Here is a 26,925-nt window from a genome sequence, read left to right on the forward strand (position 1 = left end):
CACATATTATATTTAATCATGAGAATCGGAGATCAGAATTGACATATATGGGCAAGGTAACAGTTGGCCTTCCTATGTATGTTAAAATCCCAGTTAATTTCCCTAAAATCCTACTTTGACAAATTTTTCAAACTGAAAGATAAGTGGTGACAACAACCAATGACTCAGAAAAAGAAAATATCTTAGAAATGAAGAAACAAGAGCAGACTGGCCAAAAAGAGAGAAGAAAAAGAGAAAGAACTGCCAGCAGCATTTGCCATCGCAAATATAAACTGTACAGTATATTAACAGAATTCTCATTTGCCACCTTTACTATCCAATTTCTTTGATACCTTTGGACATAATATTTATCTACACAATAACTTTATGCTCCAATTGCAAAACTTAACCAAATCCAAATCCTTCGTTAGCTTCATGAATAGCAAGAAGCAGTCTCTCCTCTAGATGTTGTTTAGAAGGATACTCTGGCAGATCTAGCTGGTTGAAACATGTATGTGCATTCATAATGGGATGAAAATGGGGTTAAGTTCCTTAAACAACATTAAGTTACCTACATATCCACAATGAAATGTAAATGTAAGGGGAGACAACTAAGGCCCTCAGAACTTGTTCAATAAAAGCCATATTAACTGTAATATAACAGATGACTATCTAAGGGTTCAGAAATATGAACTTCGTGGAGAAAAAGAAAATGAAAGCCAAAAAGCTCACCATGTATGTGCAGAAGGCAAGTGATCGGGGCTTCCATATGCCTTGTGAATCTGGAACTTCTGGGAGCCAGAAATTCCTTGAAGTGCACTGAAGCCCTCCAAAGGAACCTGTAAGAATTTGAGAGAGCAATACTCAGAATAATTGCCCCTTATACATCAGTGAAAGATAATTCGCAATTCAATCCTAGCCCAAGGACAAGATGGAAGCTTTTCAATAAAACTAGACAAATTCTAACCAGTGTTCAACTTAATTAGATACATAGTATGCACATATTCACACAACAACTTGTAAACTGAAGTACAAATGATGGTTTCAACAAAAGCAAAATCAGAAAACAGATAAATATAAATTTAGTTTGGCTGACTAATAGTCGAAATACTTATCCATTATTCACATTATTCTGTTTTCTTTTCATGCCCCAGTTCAACTTACCACAGGGGTGGATCTCAACCAATGGGGGCATTTGGTTGATGTGGGAGTATGAGAACTCCCATGACCACATGCAGGTTTAGATTCATTAGCCAAAGAATGAGTACAGCATGCTCTACTTTTCAGTTACATGCACTCGACTTGCTGGAGAGAATTCATGAACATTTTAAAGTATGAAGTCCATGGAATCTGGCAAAAATAAAATCCTAATGTATAAAAGCAAGGTACCTTTGAGGTTCCAGTCACAAACTGAAGAAGCCGAGCCTTATCCTCCTTGCTTAGACTTTGAACAACCTCCCAAAACCATTGGATGACAGGGGACGCAGGACTATAGCCAGAATACTCGGTATTTGCCCTCATGTCGTCCACTGAAAGACAATAATGTGGGAACATTAGACCTTAAATTTTAGGGTTTTGAGGGTGAAAAATGTGCAAGTGATCTGGTCTATGAAAAGACAAAAAATCAATCAAACTAAGGGAACTCACAATCAATATCTGGAAGCCCACTTATCAACAATTCTAGTTCCTTATCATTAAAAATGGATATTAAATCCCGAGGAATTAATTCATTGAATCCTTCCAAAAATGCATTTATTTGAGGACGAATAGCAGTAGTCAACCGATGCTCAGCAACCAAATCAACATATTTATGCTTGTTATCCTCAGTAACTCGAATGTTCCTTCCACCCGGGATCAATTCACAGTCTGTCACCTACATTATGTTCACAGAATTTAAATAACAAAATACTCTATTTGGGGAAAAAAATAAGTCATGGATGAATTGGAGGTATTTACCTCATTCCTTTCATACAATATCAATTTCTCCTCATCAGCATCAATGCTAAAAGTAACGTCTAGAACATCAGTTATATCATTCTGTGAAAGCCAAAAAAAGAGGTTGGTTTTGACAGAACTAGAAGATAGTTATGGACATTCAAAGTTGATGATGAAGCAAAGAAGACTGTGGGTCTAAGAAAAAGAGAGATTCGACTAGCAACATACCTCAAGCATCCATTTTAGGTTTTTGAAGTAATCAGGATCAATAGCTTCAATATCATGATATGTAACTTTTACCCCTAGTATATGCTTGTAGAAAGATCGAGTGAAATGGACATCCAGAAGTTGTCCATCAAAAAGTGCTTTTCCAACCTAGTTACAAAAGTAAAAAATAAAAATAAAACACAAAGGAATGAGCATGAATCACATAATCTTTTATCAATCCAACAAGAGCTCTGAACAGGTACTTACAACTCTGCCAACAAACTTAAAGTATGAGAGATGTTCTGTTTGGTAAACTGAGTTGGGGTTTGGCTGAAATGTTGATTCATTGCCCACTGTTGTAAATAGTAGAGCTCCCTTGTCAAAAATAACCCTGGACAACGACTGATACCATTCCCTTGTAAGCCCACCTGCATCAATACCTTCCTCACCTTGGAAGTGAACAGTCAATCTCCCTTTTAAATCTTGAGTTGATCGCAGGCGCAGTTGGTTATATGAATCTTCAAGAATGTAAGCTCTTCTCACTGAAATTCTTAAAGGACTGTGATGATGATCATGTTGATGCTTTATCTTTGACCTAAAGTGGGAACGCTTGTTGTCAAAATCAATAAAGCGGGGAACCTTCAACATGAGTGAGAAAGACTTCTCTAGCAACCCAGGGTTTTGCCGGATAAAAGCATTTAGGAGCTTCCGGTGCTTCTCTGAGAACTTCACAAAAGCAATGTGTTTTTCATCAACTTTCAGAACAGACACTGGAGTTTTCTGTTGGCCATCAGAAGTACTGGCATCCTCGACATCAGAAACTGCAGCAAGACTGAAGTCCTGACTTGCACCTGGCTGCCCAGGATGTAATTTCTCACACATCACAAAGAATGACTCTATGTATGGTAAGATGTTCTGACTGCCCGCGGGAAGTGGAGGCATTGCACCAGATGGTTTAGATGTGGAGATTATAGATGTGGTTGGCAAAACAGTTGCAGAATCTGAATAGCTCTCTATTTTGCTTATGCAAGTGCTTAGCTCTAGCCACAAAGGTTCTAAGGCTGCATTGATATCCCATACCTGAGAAAGAGCAGCAGTCTGCTCCTTTTCAGGAAGAACTTGCTGATCCTTCTCCTTCTCATTAAGTGAGGCAACAAGAGAACTTAATGCCAACAGAACTCTCAGAATTGCAGCTCCATCAGAAGATGATGAACTAAGGAGTGCTTTTTCAGTTTCTCCAAAAGTGTGCAATTCATCCATTGCAGATTTAGTCAAATTTTGCACAGAAAATGCTAGCTCGGTGATAAACAGATGACAATGAGTTGGAGCAATTGCCACTAACTTCTTCAGTACCTCCGCCACAAGCGAATATGCATTGTCTGACAAACTGGTTGAACAACATATGTTAGATAAAGCAATAATGCAAGAGGAAATCATAATAACAATAATGCCCAAAACGGTACAAAAGCAACTATAAATTATATGTTATAGAACAAAAGGATTTTTTTTTATTTAAAAAAAGTGTTAGATGAGACGTTGCTTTGCTCCAACATGTCACCATCATGAATACAAGTGAATGCTAGTAAGGAACAGCCAAAATAAACCAAACACCACAGTGGTAAAAAAAAGGTGACTGAAAATAGATACTCCACAAGAAAGCTGACATCATATGGTTTGCACAGGTGGCAGTTAAATTTAGTTCCCATCCACTCTGTGGATCATTGGTTTTAAGGATATATTGCCAAATGAGGGGTCTCTGCATTCTTGCTAAACCTATGCAGAGACAGTTGCCTCTGTACAACTAAGAAATTAGGTGTCTGATATGGTGGCTTCAGAAAAAAAGCTGACACATCATACAGCACCAATGCAGGCATAGATGTCAGTGTAAATTAATATTATTAAAAAGGGAGTAACAGACTAGACATAGTGTAAAAATAATTAATGGCTACAATACATGATAATGAAATATGGCAAGGGTATTAATGAGTTATAAAACCCAGTGATGGTATATAGCAGAGAAACAGCTTAGATCCCATGCCATGGACACCAAGACAAGTTATGCAAGTATCAGGGAAATTGATAACTTAGAAATGGTTCTCTGCATTGCTGCTTCAACACTCGGTAGCATGGATGTAATAGTCTGCAAAAGCAAAGGTACTTACAGACTGGATCTTGTTGTCGAGTCTGGTCAGAGAAGCAGTAAGGTAAATTTAGCAATTATACAACTAGCCAAATCAATGATCATACAGGTATAAATATATGGTCAGTGATCCACAGTGGATACCCATGGTGTCTATCTCAGAATCAAGTAGACTATCATAAATGTGCACACAATCCAAAGCCCAGTTTGCTCTACCCTTCCCAGATGAGGCTTAGTGCTATCCAATCTTTCTGGGAATAAGGCAATACAAAGTTAAATTGGTTGGCTGACAGAAGAATTAGCTCAATACATTCACCTCAAGATACTGAATAATATTTTCAGAGAAGAAACAAAAAGACTTTTTTATAGATAAGGAAAAGTACAGTGAAGGATGAGAGGTTCTTCAAGAGATACAAATATAAAGGAGGAAAAGAAGAGAGTCAAAGACAATCGAATAAATTGGCCCAATTACTCCAAAACGAGGAGAAGAAGAGATGCTAAGATCCTTGAATAAATTAACCCAACAAATCTAGAAGGTCTTCAAATTTCCAAATGTCTAACCTGCAACCTTACTTTAATCTGAATTAAACAAGTTGAAACAGACTGGAGATGAATGTGGTGATAAAGGATGTGAGATATTGGATAGGTCAACCATTAATTTATAAATACAGGAATACCCACTAAATGACAGTAACAAATTGGGACTTCAAGAACAAAAAATATAAGAGAAAGAAGATTAAAAATAATAAAAATAGAAAGAGCAGCACACAGCTACTTAGAAATAACACAGGCAGCATTTGCAAGAAACATTAAAATCTATGGCATAATACACCCAACCAATTACATGTCCAAAAGCTAGTTAGAAAAACATATTATTAAATCCAGGTAACATTGAACAAATAAAATTACACAGCATAGGTACAGAAATGAACAGCATAGCAAATAACTGACTTTGCATTACGATTACAAGCCAATTGCAAGAAACAGGTTAAATAAATAACTAAAAAATAACCAAAGTATAATTGTAAAATAAAGAAACTAAGTTGGCACAACAAATAAATAACAGATCTACATGTTGAATAACAATAAATCATGCTATTTCAAACTCCAAAAAACAGAAAATATTGGATAATTAAACAGTGTAACAATTATATTAGCATATCAGCAAGGCTAACAAAAGAAAGCATAGGATATCAGAAAAAGACTAACAAAAGAAATTCAGTTTCTTTTGCAATTGCAAGGAAATCATCAAAAATTGACAAAAGAAAGTAAGAAACAGGATCCAACATGTTATGTAGATAGTGTTAAAGCTCCCTCTTACCCTTCTCGTGCAAGCAATGAGCATAAAAGTCGAAGTTCTGATTGAGGTAGGTTAAGCAGTACACTATGGGCATCACATTCTCTATGTGAACCAAAAGCTGAAGGTTTGGAGGAGTCATCAACTTTAGATGATGTAACTCCAACCCCAGAAACACCACCAGAGTCTGCATTTATCTCAGCATCTGATATAGAAACCTGAGGGCCAGATGGCTGCCCAGTAGATGATGGCTCAGATTTGTCAGACACACTTGACTTGCTTTCCACATCGTCAATGATGACCTCCAATAAATTTAGAAGCTGAAACAAGAATCAGGAAAGAAAACACATTCCATGAAACCAGGCTTATTAAGTTAATGAATTTATTTCAAGGAAACCAAGATCTTATATGAAGCATTACCTGCTCCAGATGAGCTATACTCCTCAAATAAAGGGGCTGATTCAAGAGACTCAACAGCAAAGCAACAGACAGGTATCCTTCCTGATGCAGCTTTTTATCTACAACTTCATCCTCAATCACCATCACAGCCTTGCCACGTACCTGATCAAGGTTCTCTGACTCTTGTAAGGGCGGATGAGGAAGCCTATACTGAAGCAAAATTTTTGCCACATAAGGGTGATTTCGAGCCAGGTAGGTCATTGTTTCGAGAATACGTCGAGACACCAAGGGAGGAACTCCTGTAAGTCAAAGACAAGACATAAGAAACTAAGAACTGTTCAGGCCTTTACCACTACACATCAAAACCCAGACAAAACTCTGGACCAAATTTCTCCAAATGTGACTGCAAAAGTACAGACAAAAGGTAAAAGGAACTCCAACTAACAAACTGTACACAAAGTTGTTGAGCTTAATAATCTTTTATTGTTCCCCACTGTCCATCAGAGTAGTGAATATAATAACCAAGATTTTGTCCACACCAAAGTAGAATGGATCACACAATTTCATGAAAATTCAAACCAAAGCACCCACTATCATAAATATTTAAGTGCGCAGATAGCATTTGGGAAACAGTATACAATCACTTTGAAGGTTCAACTAACAGAACTCTAAGGAGCACAGAACTGTTGAAATGGATATGATATGTCAATCAATTTCCACTCAACAGAGACAGAGAAATACAAACAGGGCAGGCATCCATTTTAAAAAAGGATGCAGCAATCCTGTTCCTCCACCTATTGTTCACATAGAGTTAAAATACACTGACTCAAAAAACTTAAATTTGATGAACGCAAACAGAATACAACCTGGAGAATAGAAGATTGAGATAAAACACCTGCAATATCAAACTAATTAAACCATTATTCAGAAAGACATTTCTTTTATAATTATTATCCACAAATTATTACAGAGAGTGAACTTCTAATCATTAGATTTTTACAGCTAGGATAATACAGATTTATTCAATTCTCATAATTTTTGGCACTAAATGTTTCAAACAGGCCCCATCTTATGATGGATCTTGCACCATTAAACAAATGCAACATGACCTATTGGTTGATAACTTTTAGCTGGGGCCTGAGGTTTACAAGCAGGTAATTCTCCAGAGAGTGTGGGCCTACAGAAAGAAACAAATGATTAAGGAAAATCTATAGTATCTTGAGTCTGTTGAGCAACAATCTTTAACCCATCAAATTACTACCCCCTGCATTGCCCAGATAGAACTGAATGGTACATTAATTTGTCAAACAATTAAAGGCATACTGGTGTATTGGTGTAGTACCAGTATCACAGCCACAGGTTAAAGCCACCTACTTCAATTGGATACAGTTCTGACTCACTAACAGATGAATACTGGCACTTTCCACCAAAAAGAGTGATTAAATGTCTTCTTTTTTTTTTTTTTGATAGGCAGTGATTAAATATATCTCTTACCATCAAAATATTGAGGACGAGAATACATCACATGACTTTGGCAAGCATAAAGCCGATATGATGGCTCAGAAGTGTTTAAATGATTGGCAGGCTTCCTCGTGTCAAGCATCAGCATGTCCATGAGGAGTTTCACCAGAGCAATTCGGGTTTCACTGTGAGCACATAAATTCAAGAGAAGCCTTTGCAGCTGTCCTTTATAAAGTGGCTGCAAAATAATATACATAAATAAATATATCATAAAGAACATGCACTAAGAGACAATTCTATTCAAACAAGTGAGTACCTGGACGACACGAAGCAACCGAATCATAGCTTTCAAAGCTTCTGTATCAACTAAAGGAGCCCCATCAGCTTCAACAAGTTTGCCTCCCATAGACCTGCGTGGAACAATGCTTCCACCAGCTCTGTCCAGGCTGGATCCAATACCTTCACCCCTTCTTGAAGACTCACCTCTGCGGTTTCTATGGTACATACCAAAGAGGGTACGATTATGATAACGATGTGCAAACCTTTCACGGAGCATGTTTGCTTCAGCAACAAGAGCAGGAGTGAGATTGGCAAGGATAGCATCAGATGATGTTAAGAGAACCTGAGGATGCAGAACATAGCGTATTTAGTAGGGGAGACTCATAATTATACAATCAAAACTACAATGGAATGATCAATTGTACCTCTTCTCGCAGATCCGATGGAAATGTTGCAATTATTGAGACAGTATCCATTTCAACTGGTTGGCCTTCCAGTTCCTGTGATTGATGCAGCCTTTGTGCTTGTTGTTGAGCCAGAACTTCTGCTCGGATGTCCGGCGGAAGGGCTGCCAGGAATTCTGGATCAATATCTCCAGTATTTTGCTGTTCAGTGTTTGAAGGCTGTGCCACCTGACCCTGTTGAGCAGAAAGAACTTCGGCTCGCAGCTCCTCAGGCAGAGCATCCAGGAAAGCAGGATCAATGGATCCAGAATCAGCATCAGCATTGATTTGCTGCTCCTCCCCAGGACCAACCTGATCTGCTTCTTGGCTAGGATTTTCAGAAACTTCAGTTACACTGTGAAGAGATGCATCTCTACCGCTTAGTGGTGTAGAATTCCCAAAGGACACATTGGTCCTTCTTGTTCGAGTTGCCTGCATATCACCCAAAGGCATTCTATCTGCTGAACCTTGCCTCTCTCCACCATCATCATGGCCATCAGCACTTCCGATTTCAACGTCTAGGCTCCGAAGGCTTTCCCCTAGTGTCGCCCCACTTCCACTACTTTCTTGGCTCACTGCTTCAACATCCCGCACAGCTGCCTCATTGTGTTCAAACTGCATTTCAACAGATTGAGAATGCATACTTGATGCATCTGTTCCTTGCAGAGATTCGGTGGCTGCAGGTCTTGTATCAGCATTATCAATGCTATCCATTGCAACAGAAGTAGGGGGAGGCACACAACTGGTTTCATTGTTCACATTGTTTTCAACAGCAGTTTCAGGCCTTATGTCTGCTTCTGATTCTTGTGATTGACTAACCTGGGGCTTACTTTCATGTTCAACTGTTGTATTCTCATCAGAAGGTTTCTCAGGGGCAGGCCGCCTCAACTGAGAAACAAGCAACTCTTCAAGGCCTTGGGGAACAGCAGATGCATTTGATCCACCACCTTGCTGGTTATCATCCACCCAAAGATTGAGTCGGTGTCCATGACGCCCATTCCTCAGTGATCGGAAAATTGTATCCAACCGTGATGCAGTGTTCTCCGAATTCCTATCAGATAAGATCACATCACGGGCATTCTCTGAAAAAAAAAGTACAGACCAAATATCAGATAGGAAATACAAAATTACAAGTAACAATGAAAAAAAAGGAATACAAAATCAGGATATATCTGAGAGAAATTTAAAAAACTTTTAAAAAAATACTAATAAAAGTAAAATAAAGGAAAATACATCAACCAAAAAGCAACCTGACTGTCTCAGAGGGGGTGTTTGTAGTGAGGATGATGGTTCCACCAAAAGAGGATGTCGAGAGGGTGCAGCATTGTCACCAGTTCTTCCCAAGAGATTATAAATAGATGTGGTACGACCATGACGTCTAGAGCCAAAAACTTCAACTGGCATCACATGGAGAGTTTCATTAGAAAAGCTATGGTCCCTACCAAAAACCTCAATATGGTCAAAAACATTTATTCCATTTATGCCTTCCTCCAGCCTAAGTATAACTCCATCCTCATCATCTTCATCATCCTCATCATCCTCCTCCATGACCTCCTCATCAAACTCATCATCATCAATCTCATGATCATCTTGATCTGTGTCAGGATGTGGCAAGTGATGGACTTCATCTTCTTCAAGATCATTATGCTCCTCATCATCCTCATCTTCATCTTCATCTACTTCATCTCCATCATCTCCTGACATCTCATCGTCATCTTCATCAACAAGATTTTCTTGTGGTTGTATTTCAAATCGAATACCCACAGTATCAATGCCATTTTCCATAACCCTTGGATCCCCAGAAGTTTCATGCATATAATCATCTTCAGTAGAAGGAACAAAACCTCCATCTAGATCCTGGTCATGTTCCATATCATCAGTAACAGCCTCAGACCCACCATAGGTTTGAGTGGTATTAAAAGACTCAACATGATCAGCTGCAGTAACATCATGATTAGGTTGAGATGAAGTTTCCATGGATTGTGATACATCAGCACTATCATCTACTCTTCCAGGTTGATTGTGATCAGGAGGCTTTGTAGAATTCTCACCCTTACCTGTATTAGAATCAGCAGAATGGACATGTTCTTTGGTTACCACCTCCAGCGCCTTGATAAGCCCCGTAACAGCTTTTGGTGAGTCAACATGATCCAAGTCCAATGCTTGGAGAGTTCGAGTCAATGACCTAACAAGACCCACATCTATGAAAGTAGCTGAAGCTTCTGCTGAGATATAAGCACCTGTAGGTGACCGAGCAGCCAATACATCATTGAGCAGATCAATAAAAGCTTGGATATCATTGCCGGGTGGCCTAAAACCATTAGATGAATCAACAAAGTCATTAAGTATATTACTGATCTCCGTGAAAACCCTTCTCCTTGCTTCTGTAGAGCGAACACAAGCTGCCACTAAAAATTGGCTAGCCCGGGTTGCTAGTTTATGCATCCAATCACCTTCAATTTTCTTTTCCTTTTTGGAATTTCTGGAATATGGAAGAAACCTGTGAAGAATATGGTGGAATATTCCAGTAATGCAGTACACAGTAGGACCCCTTTGAGGGGGAGCCCTGCAGCCACTAACTTCAGCATCCTTTCGGAGTAGAACATTAACAGATGAAGAATACATCAAGAGAATCTCTGTCAAAAGCTTCAAAATGAACACAATCTTAGCAAGAGATGCAGAAGCTTCCTGGTTATTGAAATCATTCTCTTCAGGTGTAGTGACAATGGCTTTTCCTTTCCCCTTACTTGCAGCAACATCAATGTCCATGGCAGCTAATGAGGGGCTGTCAAGGGGCACATTTACCACAGTTTCATCTTTCGAGGGAGGTACAAAACTAATTACTGAATCCAAAAGAAGCTCAATCACATTTACAAAACTCTGAGGAGGTTTCCGATGAACCTTGGAATTTTTGGAGTTTGGATCAGTTAGTTTTCCATGCCCACCTGTAGGGGCTATTGAGCTTGCATTACCCAATGTGACCTTTCCATCATTATTCCTATCTTTCTCTGTTGCTTTCTCTTTCTCTTTTTCTTTCTCTTTACATTTATCTTTGTCACGATCTTTCAGCAACACGATATACAGTCTTTCACCAACCATCTCAACTTGGCAGACAGACTGAGCAGCCTGCATAAAAATCATTGGATCCCTTGAAATGACAGAAGTCAAATTTAAAAGAAAGTTGCGGGGAGTCAGCCTTCCATTGGAATGCCTGTTAGCAGCAGCCACAAGACTGTGCCGTATTTCAGATTCCATTGCTTGCTGTAGAGTTTGAGGATCCTCAAGGACATGCCGGATTATAGTAGCAGCAACATTGTCAAACCCAGAAAAGAGGCTACTTGTTGGCAAAGACAGAAGCATGGGTAAGCCTCCATCATCAAGAAAATTAACAGCAATGGAATGAGTTCTGGTAAGAGTAGAGCACAGCTGTAGAACAGCATGCATCGTTTCAGATGGAAGCTGGTTCCTGATACAATTACAAGCAATCTCAATAAGTCTCTTCTGCTCATGCATATCTATATGCTTAGGAGATAATCCCAGTGTGGCCTGCAATTTGTTCTGCTTATCATCATCAATGGTTATAGTCGTCTGCTGACTACTGACATCATCCTTCTTCAACTGCTCTGCAAGTTCTGAATTCAATTTTTGATCCACCTGCAGCAGCCGGTCGATAGCAAGAAAAGCTGCTGTTACCCATTTTGGAACTTGAGGTTTCTCGCTGTCACATGCACCAGAATCCCATCGTGAAAGTAAATCTGTAGAAAGTTTAACCAGACCATTCTTGAAGGCAACTTCTCGTGCCACTGCATCTTCATGAAGAATAAGAGCAAGAACATGAAAAAGAGCAGATAGCATAATAACGTTTCCACTCTCTGAGGTCAAACTACAAAGCTTCATCTGGTCTATGATAAAAGTAATAACGCTAGACCTGTATTGACCATCATTTTGGGAGCAAATCATCACAAGCAGGTCTCGAACTGGAAAAGCTAGAGGCTCCTTCATCTGCAGTAGCTTTGTACATGTGGATAACAACTCTTCAACAGGAGGAAGTTGGATAACTTCTTCTTCAAGATGCTGAGTGCTTTCATTTGCAACCTCTTCCTTTGCATCAGATCCAGAGTTCCCAAGTGACATGGCAAGTGCACGAGCAAGTTCATCATCTTCTTGAGTTTCTTCTGGGTGGGAAAACAACCACTCCATTGCCAACTCCACGCTGTTTGCTCCAACTTGCCGCAGAGCTTCTTCTGCTCTAGATCTGGAAAAGCCCATCTCTACAATTGTTGAAATAGCTGTCTCATTTGGAGGAGGACCAGTTATTCGAGCACTGGCATTGCTATTGACATTTTTCACTTCAACTCCAGAATAAATGTGCCGGATGATAGAAATGATTGTCGTAATGAAATCATAACTACAATCAGTAAATTGTGGATTCGTCCAAACTGGAAGCACCACCTTCAGTACCATGGACTGGAGGACCTTTACAAATGTCTCAGCATCCCGAGGAAAAGGAACATCACCATTGATCAGGGGTTGGGCAAGTAGGTGCTTTGTAAAAGGAGATAAAATAAAGGATGATGTCACCAGATGGTCCATTAGTTTTCCATAGCTAGCTAAGGGACCATAAATCCATGAATTATCAGTTTCATCCTTTTCATCCTGCTTTGAAATCCCATCATCAGTCTCCATAGGTGAAGCAGGAGCCCTGTTAACCGTAAAAAGTAATTGACTGGTAGCTACAAATGTAGTCAAAACTGACTGAACAACCCCATGTCCATACAAGCAATTCACCAGAACAGGATTACAGGAATCCGGCCTGTCCAGTAGAATGCCATCAATGAAATCAATAACCTTGCCAAAGTAGCGACACTTTGTTGATATGGATACCTCTGACCCAGATGGATTTACATGACCCCCAAAATTCATGTGGTCCAGAGCAATAGAAGCAAAAGTAGAAACCACAGATTTTGAAGAAGGGGACACATTCAGAGTATCATCACGTCGTCGAGGAAGCAGCATGGCCTTTCCTAACTCTTGAAACAAATGGGTAATGTGAAAAGAAAGTGATCTAACCATGTCACAACAAGAAGAATAATAGGATCTCTGCTTCTCATCTTCCTTTTTACTAATGACTCCAGTAGAATCAGAAGAACCCGAATGATGCAATTGATGACTTGCTCCAAGCCGCAAGTTTGAAGGACCATCAGCACTTAGTCGTTGAAGGCCAGTAGCACGGCCAAGGTCACGATACAAGTTTAGAAGATCAAAAAATTGGGATTCAACACTCCATCCTGACATTCTCCTTCTCAGTAATGGGTCAAGAAACTGCCTAAAGGAGTTGAATCTTTGCTCTTCACTATCATTTGTGTTCGGTTCTGATGGTTGTGACTCAGCAAAAGAACTAGCACCATCATCTTCTGTCTCAATCTTGGCATCTTCAAGGAGAGCAATCTGCCATAGGACTTCACGTTGTACACGTCCAATATCTTCCAAAACATCCTTGCTATCATTTCCAAATTCAGTAAGCAATGCAGTTACCCAACGATTGTCTTTGGAGGCAGCAAGAAATAGAAGGAATTCAACAAGGAAAAGTGAAGGAAAAATTCCACTATCAGGTGTTAACCTAGGATCCAGCAAAAAGGAGCCTGAAGCATCACTAAATCCAGTCAAAGCTTTCTTCAAATGATCCCTAAGAGAGGAGCAGAAAGCACGTGCGAGTGGAGCTGAGTGATGCTGAGTAAAGCCCTTGAAGACCATGGTGCTGTGTAAAGCAATAGACATTCCTTCAGAAGACTGGGCAATATTAGGCCGTAGCAGAAGCTTCAGTAGAGCTTCAATCCCTGACTTCTCCACAAATAACCGACAAGTTTCAGAATTTTCCATTGTTCTGTGAACCAGAACCATCACATGAAAGATGCAAAGTTGGATGAACTGCTCATTACTAATGCCTTCTGCAGCTGAATCTATTGAACCAACCAGACAGCAATGGCCATCATTTTCTTTGTCTTCAGAATCCATCTCCATTGCAGTGGTCCCATTAACTTTTCCTGATGACCCCACATTATCATCCCCTATTGAAGCAATTCTATCAACAATTTCAATAATTATGTCAACACCAGTGCTTCGTAATGACGATACATGACGCAAAAGCTCTTCCACAGCATTGGCCAAGGGAACGATAGCTTCATTCATTGCTACTACATATTTCTTGGTGGTAAAAATGTCCACAAGGAACCGCAATGCCGAAGTTTCTTTCACTGCCTCTAAGCCTTTCACATTAAGACAAATGGCACCGAGACCATTAGGAATACATGTGAGAGCCTTTGAAGAAGGAAGTATTCCAGCCACTACTGAAGATAAAAATGCATCAGGAAGACCCAATTCATGCAAAGCAGAAAAACAAGTAGGGTCTTTATGGATAATTTCGCTCATGACAGTCACAGCTGAAAAATAAATGTCACCTCCAAATTTTTCTACATTACCAAATATCAGTGACAGAGTGACAGGTAAAGAATTATCATGGGAGTTTTGGGATCTCGTAGAGTTTGCAGGGATATAAGTAGCAGACCCAAGCGCCTTCAACAAAACCCTGATGAGCCTCTTCTGTGAGTATAACTGATCATCACTGTATCCTGAGCTTTCACCAATGATCATTGAACTATCATTTGCTCCAGCTAAACCAATAACCCTGTGTACTTCTATCTGCAGTCTCCTTGCTAAAAGTTCTACACCCCCCAAATCTTTAAACAGGGAAACTGCTGCACTACTGTAGTCCATGAGCTTTTGTAAAGTTTTCACAGCAAAACAGACAAGATGCATATGAGTAGGATCAGAATCTTCTAAAAGAGGTAAAAATGTGGGAACCATTCCTGAACCCCTGATGACACTCCCAGAACTAGAAGAAGAAGATATAACATGGAGTAAATAGAACTGCAGAAGTGCTTCAACAAAGGCAAGAGATGATGGGTCATTGGAGTTATTCAGTGACAAAACCGCCCTCTGGAGCACATTGAGGAGAATCATGCGGTTACCTCCAGCAAAATTGATGCTAGATCCACTCAAAATCCGAGCACGCTCATGAGATGCTGAATATGCAGCTAATTGAGCACCTAAGGCAAGCATTGCAAGGGTTCTAATAGTTCCAGGGACAGTTTCTTCAGACCTCACAATCCTAATTAATTCATTGGTATATTCTGGCTCATTGGCAAAAAAGGATACCAGCTCATCATGGGCATCATTAGATTGAACAAGAACAATGAATGCAAGAAGGCAGATCCTGCTGTACAGTCTGCAAATTCTGGGAGAACGGAAGGCACGAGCATATCTGATCCTGGTCAACAATGAAAACCGAAGCTCAGGAGGAACATTGTACTGCTCAATATATTGTTTCATCAGTAATAGATCATCTTCTTTCCGCAAATGCAGATCTGTGGTGTGGATAACACTCAAGTTAGAAGATTTTGCACTACTGGTCTCCTCAGTGCTTTCGGAATTGACACCATGCAATTCAAAATACAGAGTAGAACCTAATCGGTACTGGGATTTGTCACGATCATTTTCCATGTCTGATGGAAACAAACTAAGCCCTTCCTCTTGGGTTCTCTCATTTGCCATAACACATGAATATAAACCCAGGCCTTCCTCCTTGCTCCCCCATCCCTGTGCTAGAGACAGTAGACAGCCGTTCACAGATCCACATCCAATAAGCTTCCCACTCCCATGTAGCTTGGAGGGATTTATTTTAACTAATGCAGAAAGAGTCTCCAATGTGGCTATAAGAATTTCAGGATCTGTTGATGTAAGCAGGAGCTTGAAATGCTGTTAAGAATAACATGGATATATTAAGTGGAGGATACTTGTGGATGTTTAAAATAACATCAGAACCTGAAGCTCACAAGATACTATGAATAACATATAAAAATGCAGTCCTAGCTTCAGAAACCTTCCAAAACAAATAACTTAAGATTCTACCATCTCTAACATACCTCTAAGCCACCAAATGAACTCTTGTTATGGCAATTCTCTAAAATTATTTGCATCACTCGTAAAATTTGTAGAACTGCATGCTTCGGAAAAGGACTATCATCTTCTAAAGTATTATCTGACAAAAGGAGGTCATTCCTACAAGACAAGTATGTCTTGAAGTATGTATCAAAATGCAGAAACAGTGGCCTCCAATGATGAAAATTCCCCTGAAGTCAACACAACAAATAGTTGATAGAATGAAGGGAAAAAGAACTTGAAAGCTACAGAAAAGTAGTATTCTATTACCTTACTGTACTCCCAATGGAATCCAGAAAGAGGTATCGCTATATCTTGTAATGGACTCTGAATCACCTTATCAATGAATGCTTTAATTTTAGGAGGCTGCAAGAAATTATAGAATATCAGATAATTGAAAGCAAAACAACACTACTAACAGTTTTTTATCTTCCAAGACAGGAGAAGAGAGGGAGTTAATTCCTTATTACTAGCACCCGACCATCTGAGAAGTTTTATCAATATTTCTGGAAAGGTGCCAATGATGACATAACTTGATATATAATCTTGCATAAATTAATGAAATGTCACTACCCAGGTATCAATTGATGAGCATAGAATCCATTTTACCTAGAACAGCAAGCTACACTAAAATTACTTTTTCCATTATATTAGCAAATAGGATTACCATTCCAATTGTTAAATACAATGTGTCAGCTAATTAAGCTCTTTCCCTCCTTTGTCAGGGATTTTCTTTCCCCTTGAGTGTGCAATATTTTCCCTTCAGTGTACCTTGGTTTTTTCTTGTAAGGATGGTCTAATTTTTGCAGGACTTAACGATTAGTTATTTCTAACAATTTTTTCATACATCTTTGAAGGATTGCTCATCCTTCTTGTATTTATCTTTAAAGATGAATGAAGAAGTTTGTTTCTGCTTCAAAAAAAATAACAAGGATGTTCCAGCTAGATGTCAACCCATCAAATATCAACAGCCAGAAGTGGGACATGAACAGCTCTTCTGCCTTTACCAGGATGCTTTAACCTTATTTTCAAGTTTCAAATCCCTTTCAAATCTTGAAGAGAACGAATAATTTATCCTCTTCCCACACTCCCCCTCTCCACATCTCTATCCATCTTTATATATGGGGAGAGCCACACACTTGGCCTCTAAACCTACTAACAGCAGTCCAAAAACCTACTAACACCTCAAATTATTTTTGTGTAGTTTTTGGAGGATTTCTCATCCTCCTATTGTACTTATTTTTACTTACCTTAATATACTATACTGTTGTTTCTCATCAAAAAAAAAATATATATCAAATTCATGAACACTAAGAAACCATATCCAGTGCTTCTCCAACTCCTCTCTTTTCTACTTCATTAGCTGTAACAAACTGAGCCCTCCAATGTACGAAGCTCCCCATTAAAATGGGACACAGAGGAAGGCAGCCTCTTTTTACTCAAAACCACTACTCTACGACCCTTTCAAGCTCCCAACTCACTCAACAAAGACACAATATCCCTCTCATACCTTTCTACTAGCAATCACAAAATATTGCTAAAGGAGAATTTCTCTAGAGATATCAAATAGACTCCCTTGTCCCATCAAGTCCTTGTTGGGACTGCCATTACCTAAAGCCACCTTGTCATTGCACTCATTTAAGTCCACACTCTTGGCATCTTTGGGAAGATTCTCCAAGAAGTTCACAATCATGCCCTCACAAGAGATCACTCACAACATCCCATAACCATCACCGGGAAGTTCACAACCAAACCCTCACTAGAAATCATCCGCAATGGCTTATAACCATCACCCTCACGTTCTACCAAAAACCCCTCAATCTGATCTCTTCGCATAACCAAGCTTTTGGCCATTCCCAATGATGGACCCCTGCCTTTGAAAGGGATAGAGGAATAAGAAGAAGACCCACTCCTCATCAAAATACCTAGGAGTTGATAACTTACCAACAAAACCTTCCACTTCAAACAAGAGGGCAGCACTTGTGGATGATGCTCTCTCCTCCTCTAGGCTCTCTGAGGAGAGAACCATTAAAGAGAAAGCCCACCTCATCAAAAACCATCCTTACACTGACCAGATCAACCAAAGAAACCCATGGCACCATCTCTTGATCCACAACATCAAGAGGTTCTCACCTATTCAACAACAAGATAGGCCAACCTCTCTTAGGAGGCCAAAACTTGTAACTAGCTCCCTTCTCACAAATATCGGACTCATATTTCTCCAAAGGCAAGATGCTAACAAAGCTCTCACTACCTGCTAAGGCCCGACCCTGCATCCCTTAGGCAATAAAATATGAGATGGGTCTAACCTAATCCATAAACATCATGAATCAAAGGGTCGAAGACTTTAACAACCTTCCTTGAGCTACTAAAGCCTTAGCCCAAAATGAAATCCTTTGCTTTCTCACTAGGAGGGCCACCTCCACTAACCCAAAGTCTAAAAATCTCCAAACCTACAATCTCCATCATAATGACCTAAGAGCATTGGCTTGTTAGAACCACCAACTATTTCCCTAGCTTTACGACAACTTAAGAACCCTCAGGCTCCACAAGTCTCTTAAACCCCTACAGCCCAACAAAACCTTCTCATTCACACCCTTTCTAGCACATGGAGCACAACTACCTTTATGTTCTACCGTAACCTATCATAGTTTTCCATCTCTCATGGCTACAATCTATGAAATCCACGATGGGACCTCCCAACATAACTAAATCAAGTAACAAAAAGGCCTCACCATCACTCGAAGTAACCCAAGAACCTTCTTGCCATCTAAGCTCACAAGAATCTTTACCCGTTGAAGATTACCTCTTTGCAATACCATCATCCATTGCAACGAAGCACCCACAACAATCCCCTAGATATTTAAATAATGCCATGTCCCACAAGTGCAATGGTAGCACTACAAACATGGATGGCTCCCTGAAAGCAGCCCACCTCCTGCGACCATCAATCCAAGAACGGGCACTTGTTAGCATATGTCCTCAAAACTCTTAAGCAAAACATTCTCTGCATCTCCAATTGAATCGAATTCCAACAAAATGATGTCTCCCCTAACTCCCCTGTTCGTGATAGCTATGGAGGTGTTTAGTTGCTTAATGAGAAGGGCCATCAGTGGGGGCTTTTTATCTGGTTGGAGGGCTAGAGGTAGGGGTGGAGAAGGGATGTTGATATCTCATTTGCTCTTTGCGGACGACACCTTGGTGTTTTGTGAGGAGTCCCAGGATCAGTTGACGTATCTAAGTTGGCTTCTCATGTGGTTTGAGGCTTGCTCAGGTTTGAAAGTTAACTTGGAGAAGAGTGAGCTTATTCCGGTGGGGAGGGTGAATGATATAGAGGATTTGGCTCTGGAGTTGGGTTGTAAGGTGGGCGGTCTGCCTTCCAGTTATTTGGGTTTGCCTTTGGGGGCACCTTTCAAATCAGAGGTGGTATGGGATTGTGTTGAAGAGAGGTTTAGGAAAAGGTTGGCTATGTGGAAGAGACAGTATATTTCCAAGGGGGAAAGACTCACCCTTATTCGGAGCACTCTTTCCAGTTTGCCGGTTTACTTCATGTCTCTTTTCCTTTTGCCCAGAAAAGTAAGGATGCGGTTGGAGAAGATTCAGAGGGACTTCCTGTGAGGGGGAGGCGCTCTTGATCAGAGGCATCATCTGGTTAGGTGGAATCTAGTTTGTTTGGAAATGAAGAAAGGTGGTTTGGGGATAAGAAACTTAGCGTTGATGAATAAAGCTCTCTTGGGTAAGTGGAATTGGCGTTTTGCCATTGAAAGAGAGGTGTTGTGGAAGAAAGTGATCAGTCACAAATATGGTGTAGAGGAGGGGGGTTGGTGTACTCGGGCCGAAAGAGGGAGGCATGGTGTAGGGCTTTGGAAAGCTATTAGAAAGGAGTGGATGGGTATGTATAGCAGTTTAGCCTTCCGTGTGGGCAATGGTCGGAGAGTGAGATTCTGGAAGGATAAGTGGTGTGGAGATGAGCCTCTCTACGAATCCTTCCCCTCTCTTTTTGCCATTTCTCAAGCTAAAGACGTGTGGGTATCGGAAGTGTGGAACCAAGATGGTGTAGGGGATGGGTGGACCCCTTTGTTCTCAAGGGCGCTGAATGATTGGGAAATTGAGATGATGGAACAGTTTATGCTTAAAATCCAAGCTTTTAGGGTGCAAAGGGAGAACAAGGATAAGATGGTTTGGACAGCATCTAAAAGTGGTGTCTTTTCAGTCAAGTCGCTCTACTCTATTTTGGAGCCTGGTGGTTCAGCTATGTTCCCGTATGTTGGTATTTGGAGAGCGAGTGTGCCGCCAAAGGTAGCCTTTTTCTCGTGGGAAGCATCCTGGGGCAAAATCTTAACTCTAGACCAACTTCAGAGGAGGGGTTTTTCTTTGGCAAATAGGTGTTTCCTTTGTCTTGCTGAAGAAGAAACAGTGGATCATCTTTTTACTCCATTGTGTTATGACGAGGACATTGTGGAATCTTCTTTTTTCTCTCTTTGGGGTGGAGTGGGTTCTCTCTGGTACAGTTAAGGAAACTCTCCTGGTGTGGCATGGAGCTTTTGTGGGGAAAATCCGTAAAAAGGCGTGGCAAATGGCCCCCTTATGTATATTTTGGACAGTTTGGAAGGAAAGAAATTCGTTGGCTTTTGGGAATGAGGTGTTGTCAATCCAAAGGTTGAAACATTCTTTTGTATGTAATCTGTGGTCATGGGTGAGGATGTTTATAGTTTTGAGCCCGCGGTCTCTGGTTAGCTTTATTGAGTGGCTAGGCTTTTGTTATAGGTAGGGGTTCCGGCTCGCTTCCTTGGTTTTGAGTCGAGGGGCTGCTTTTGTATACTCTTTGTATACCTAGAGGACACTAGTTTGGTGTTTCCTCTTTCATTTTAATATACTTCTCTTTACTTAACAAAAAAAAAGATAAGCTAACTCCCCATTTCAACAGCCAATTGCAAACAACACCATGGAACTCCCACCATAACTAAATTGAGTAATAGAAAGGCCCCACCATCACTTGTAACTCAAGAACCTTCTTACCATCTTAGCCCACAAGAATCCTTGCCCGCTGAAGATTACACCTCTTTGCAATACCGTCATCAATTGCAATAAAGCCCCCACAACAACCCCCAAATATTTAAATAATGCCTTGTCCCACAGGTGTGATGGTAGCACTACAAGCGTGGATGGCTTTCCAAAAGTACCCCAACTCTTGCAACCATCTATCTAAGAACAGGCATTTGTTAGCATACCTCCTCAAACTTCTTAAGCAAGCACATTCTTTTTTTTTTTTTAATAGGACTTAAGCAAGCACATTCTTTTTTTTTTTTTTTTTTTTTTTTGATAAGTAAGCAAGAAATTCATTAAAAAGGCTAAAAGCCACAAAGCATACAAGGAGTATACAAGCTGGCTACAGCCCAAAAAAAGAAAAGGACCAGAAAGAACTACCTCCCCTCAAGTGGAAGCTATCCACTCCAAGAAACCTATAAGGGAGAAAGACTCCTCATCTAAGTACACTTTGGCCCAATTCCACAGGTTACAAACAAAAGAATTCTTTAATCTCTGAATATCTAAGCAAGCACATTCTTTGCATCTTCAATTGAGTCGAATTCAAACAAAATGAGGGCTCCCATGGTAAAGATAATCCACCCTTTCAAATGCCAGTCGCAAACTGCCTATTTCTTCAATGCATGCAGCTTTAGCACCATATCTAAGAACTCCCCCCACGGAGCCACTAGACACCTCATTTCCCCCCTTTAAAACCAAAATGCATCTCCCAAGGCTTCTTTTCCTTTCTTCACCTAGAAAGCAGAGGATTCATCAAGCGAAAACCCCACTATTTTTTTCTATCTTCTGACTTTTTTTTTTTCAATTAGAAACAAACACATTGTCTTTTCTCTCTTATGACCTACCTTCAGCCAACAAAACATTCCTTACAGCCGGAGAGTTAGAGACCACTCCCAAGCTACAAAGTTTCTCATCCAAAATAACCCATTGCTAGGAAAACCTTTCCCGTTTGGGAAAACCAAAACAAACCTCTTCGCCTATATAGACCACATCAAACAAAGGATGAACCTTTTTGCCTCATTACAACAACAATCTAACCTGTAAACTCTCTCACCTTCCAACCATTCCTTGATGAAAAGCTTCCCTCTAACATCTTAAAGGCATAACTCCAATCCTTCCAAAGGCGAGATAGGCTTAGCTCACCAACTCTTACCCAGTTGGAGCATCCTCTTCTCCTTCCCAAAATCTTCCTTGACAACTTGCTTTAACCTCCCCTATTGAGATTTTGAAAGACTTCAAATCCACTCCAACCGACACTCCCTCCCCTTGTCTCTCTTCCTAGCAATACCAAAATTGATATTTAAAAAACACTTAATTTCTTGTAAAATTCCTAAAATTGACCACATCACAGATGAGGAGATGAGAGGAACCAAAAATAGAAGTTTGTATCTTGTTACCAAACAATTGGTCAAATGAATGGTTGAGTGGATTCTAAAATAAGCAAGTGGCAGCAATCATCATTATGCATTAAATAGACAGAAGATCTTACTATTTAAGGTGGCTGAGATTGGATTGGGGATACTAAGGTAGAGATCCAGACCTTACTAGGAGCTAGGTGCCTCAAATCTTAAGGAAGAGAGGGAATCAGCATGGGCATAAAGATATGACTATTGAGTGCATATAATTATGGAGCTCTCAAGAGGGGTTGGATGCTTGTTTTCTTTGAAATCTAGATCAACAAACAAGAAGTCAAAATCCTCTTCTAATTTGGTTGGGTACCTTTTGCCCCCTGGCTGTCTGGATCAAGGATGTTTTCATTTCTTTCTGTTCTTCTTTCATTTGTGCTGGTAATTTTGAAGGATTCCTCATCCTCCTTTGTAATATCTCTTTTACATATATGTGTGTGTGTGTGTGTGTGTGTCAAGAGAGAGATGGCAAAAAAATTCATCATTTATTTATATATTTTTCTACCTGCTGATGGTACCTTCTATTATTGATGCTCTTTTTTTGGTACAAGACCATTATTAATGTTTTTACCGTACCAGTGACTATTAATGATGTTCTTATTCTGTTCTCTTCGTTTTTTTAAGAAAACCATGTTTACCTAAAAGGAAAAAAGAGGATACAAGAATAACAACTTACTTTTTATATAGAAAAAATTCATATATAAATAGGCGTCTAACAAAATAGGTGGCAACTAAGTAACAAAGTCGGCAGGGGTCACTCCAAGAACCACAAAAAAAGGAGGATATATTCTCTGTCATGAAAACCATTGTCCAATCAAGGATAAGTGATCAACAGAACATTATCAACATATGCATCTAAAAAATTGCTGCAATCACATAATCACCAACCAGGTCCATCCCTCAGGCATCTAGAAAAGGAAGTTTCACAAAATCATGTAAAATGACAAAGATTTACAAATCATGGTCTTGAATCAACTCTATTAATAAATAAATAAAGCAAATAAAGGAAAGGGATATTCTCCTATTGATTCACTCGCTTATGTCATGTATTCCAATTAAAATAAAATTGTGAAGAGATGTGGCCCTAAGGATCATCCCTTTATGTGTCAAAAATTAGATTTTGACTTCCAGCTTGAGACACTTCGCATGAATGCTACTCACACAGACTATAATCAACCTAATAATATGAATATTCTGCCATCCAAGTCATAAAAAAAGGGAAAAGAAAAGCCTAGAAATGCACAACATTTTTCATAACACTAAAAAAATGAAAATGTGCATTTGTGAGCATAAACTAAATTACAGATATCCTTTCAAGCATCAGAAGATCAAGAAAAGGACTTTTAAGGTGATTATAAATTCAAAGAAAGAGCTTGGCTTACAAGAATCTTAATGAAACCTTTCATTTGCTTCTCTTTGATTAAAGTTTTATTTTCCTAGAATGTATACTAATTTTTGGCCTAATTCTTCTTTTGAGAATTGATTCAACCTTTGATAAAAAAGATATACTTTTTTTAGAAATGAGCATAACGGCGCTATTGTTTCAATGGAGAGAAGAGCCTATAATTAGCTATTCAGGAAATTTCCAATCAAAGAGTTTCAACAAGATCTTTCAATTTCTAATTTTATTGTATAAATTTTGTGCATCTTGGTGAGCTGCTTTTTTAATTCCTGTCCATGATATAGTTTTGCTTGCCTATCAAAAAAACTCAAAGAAAGAGCTCGAGATACTGTGCTATGAACTCTTTCTGTTTGGACTTTGGACAGGGATGGGGACCATCCTTGACTGGTTTTTATGATAGAGCAAGTTGCATAAAGAAACGAGATGAGGTTTGGTTGTCTCATCCTTGTTTTCCTTCTCTTCTTTTTTTTTTTTTCTCTCTTTGTGTTGTTTTGTCTTAGCTTTTATCTGCAATTTTTCAAGTGTGCAACTCTCACACTTGTTGTGCAACATGAGTCATGCTCCCCATTTTTAACTACATCTTCACTCCGTAAGAAAAAATGAACATCCTCCAGGCCCCCAGTCAAAATCTATTTGAGAAGATTAAAAAAAATTACTGTAGAATCTTCTAAATGAACGCCCTTTTTAGAACATGTTGTCCGTTTACATTACTAAAAGGAAAAAGAGAAACGGCGTGGTAAATGCTTCCATTAGGCACAAGCTTCCCAGAGGAAAGAACGAGAGAAAAATGTTGCAAAACCCCAAAATAAACCCAAAAGAAAAAAGTTTCCAAAAGCAGGAAGCAAAGAACAATAAAACCGACCGCGAACAATCATTTCAGCCGTAATCAAATCTCAGTACCGAAAACAAAACCGCAAAAAAATGTATATATCAACAAAACCCTATTGGACAAACCAATCAGTACCCAAATCTAATAGAACCCTATCCAAACAGTACCAAAAATAATCAAATTAAGAAACAATAGAAAAAGAAACACTTACCGGCTCAGAGTCGCCGAGTCTGAGAGCCGGACCCATGGCGGCTTCGCCCGACAAAAGTTGCCGCAGCCGCGACGGCAAGCTCGATCTTAGGGTTGCCATCTCACCTCAATCTACTTTCAGAGACTGCAAACCAAAATCCAAAACCCCAAAACGAAAAATAAGCAAAAATAAAACCCCAACAACAGAATCGAAATCTCGGATTAAACAAACAAGAAAAAAAAAACAAAACAAAACAAAACAAATCACAGAAAAACAAGTCAGGGCTTCGATTGAACAGAGATCAAAACAGAAATAAAGATGGCGAAATAAACCTGGGTATGGAGAGAGAAGAGCGATGGATGCATATACATCCGAGGAAGAAGAAGGAGGAGAAGAATAAGAAGAAGCGAAAGGCGAAAGCAAAGAGAAAATAAGGGTTGGGTGGGTCTATGTTGCTTTTTTATTTTTTTTCCTCTCTTTCTTTTTTCCCCTTCGTTTGTGCCCTCGCTATATGAGAAGAGGGGTTTTATATAGAGGTGGATTGCTCTCTCACTCTGTCGCTTCCAGCCTTTCACTAGTAGGGTCTCTTAAGTCTTAACTAGGCGGTTTCCGCACCTGTTTCCCCCACCTTTTGTGTATTTATCTCTTTTTTTTTTACCTCCCTTTTTCTTTTCCGATAATAATAATAATAATAATAATGAATTATTAAATCCAATATATATTTTAAAATTAAAAATATATATTTAAAAAATAAAATAAAATAACTATTGGGCTGAATTGGTTTTCTTTACTTCTTTAACTGGATTTTCGACTAATTCAATTACCTATATAAATAATAATAACAACCTTGTAAATAAGAGTGGACACTTCACTTTTTGGAAATAAATTTCTAAAAATAAAACACATAATTTTTTTTAATGATAAGTATGTGGTGGATAATGTATTAATCATCTTAATAATTGATTGGTTGTTAATAATGAGGAGTTAATCCTTTTATGCAAGGTTAATGTCATACTTATCATCTATTTTTCACTAACTAAAGATTTGCATCCAAACTAGTCATGGGGTTGGAGTCAAGCATGCATTAAAAATTACTCATATAATGAAAATGATGATAGAATAAATTATTTTTGGGATGATTTTGTAATGTTTAAGATAATTAGATATGATATCAACTTTGAGTTAAGTAAAAACTCAATATAGATGAGTAAACTTGAGAATGATTGGCCTCGTATGGATAAAAAAACCTATTTTATGTTTGGTTTCTCAAAATTTTGAAAAAAAAATAAAAATAGAGAGAATAAATAAATGAAAATAAAGTGCATAAATTATTTTTATATATTTATTGAAATTTATTTCACTTGTTTTCTTTATTGTATAAATATTAAATAATTTAAAAATGCATCAAAATTTAATTATATATATATTTCCATATTTTTCATAATTAAATCAAACATAAGAAAACTATTTATCTTAACATTTTTTTTTAAATATTTTCTAAAAACCAAATATAGACTTGAGAACCTGCAATTATCAAGGTCTGTTATAGCCATTAAATAGTAAAGCAATTCGATTAATACAAATAAAAAAAAATGAAATATCGTCCAATAGTATTCAATTCATATAAGATATTTTATGTCAATTCATATTTTTTATGACAATTTAAAAAAAAAAACGTTTAAAACATAAAACAATAGACCAAATTTAGTCCATAAAATTGAAATATCTTCCAATAGTATTCAATTAAAGTTCTACAATTTTTTTCCTTTTTTGGTCCACAATGAATGCTTGCTCAATTTTGGAATCCACCCTACATGCAACATCAAAGGTTTGAAATACTTTATTTTGCTGAACTAGTTTGGGTGATTATAAAATTATAAAAATGTTAGCATTATCATTAATTATAAAAAACTA

The 26,925-nt window shown here is 38.8% G+C and overlaps 1 protein-coding gene across 1 annotated transcript; it reads right to left on the bottom strand.

The window, feature by feature from the left end:
• Positions 1–77: 77 nt before the first annotated feature.
• On the bottom strand, positions 78–25,511 carry LOC117907049 (E3 ubiquitin-protein ligase UPL2-like). Its single transcript, XM_034820402.1, has 17 exons — positions 25,344–25,511; positions 25,033–25,155; positions 16,409–16,504; positions 16,123–16,329; positions 9,391–15,955; positions 8,123–9,222; positions 7,735–8,040; positions 7,452–7,656; positions 5,979–6,256; positions 5,583–5,878; positions 2,389–3,508; positions 2,143–2,289; positions 1,936–2,016; positions 1,627–1,852; positions 1,369–1,508; positions 719–818; positions 78–494 (listed from the first exon to the last, which is right to left on the bottom strand). The coding sequence occupies exons 2-17, from the start codon at positions 25,129–25,131 to the stop codon at positions 385–387; spliced, it is 11,076 nt and encodes a 3,691-aa protein (XP_034676293.1). The 5' UTR covers positions 25,132–25,155; positions 25,344–25,511; the 3' UTR covers positions 78–384.
• Between the last annotated feature and the right edge of the window lie 1,414 nt (positions 25,512–26,925).

The sequence above is a fragment of the Vitis riparia genome, chromosome 18 (assembly GCF_004353265.1).
Source record: "Vitis riparia cultivar Riparia Gloire de Montpellier isolate 1030 chromosome 18, EGFV_Vit.rip_1.0, whole genome shotgun sequence".
In the NCBI taxonomy this organism is placed as follows: domain Eukaryota; kingdom Viridiplantae; phylum Streptophyta; class Magnoliopsida; order Vitales; family Vitaceae; genus Vitis; species Vitis riparia.

Excerpts from the sequence above, each read along its gene's own strand:
- LOC117907049 (XM_034820402.1), bottom strand. The coding sequence starts at position 25,131 with ATGGCAACCCTAAGATCGAGCTTGCCGTCGCGGCTGCGGCAACTTTTG. Across the intron at positions 16,505-25,032 it reads GACTCGGCGACTCTGAGCCG|CCTCCTAAAATTAAAGCATT; the intron begins GTAAGTGTTTCT and ends AATTTCTTGCAG. Across the intron at positions 819-1,368 it reads TTGTGACTGGAACCTCAAAG|GTTCCTTTGGAGGGCTTCAG; the intron begins GTACCTTGCTTT and ends AAATTCTTACAG.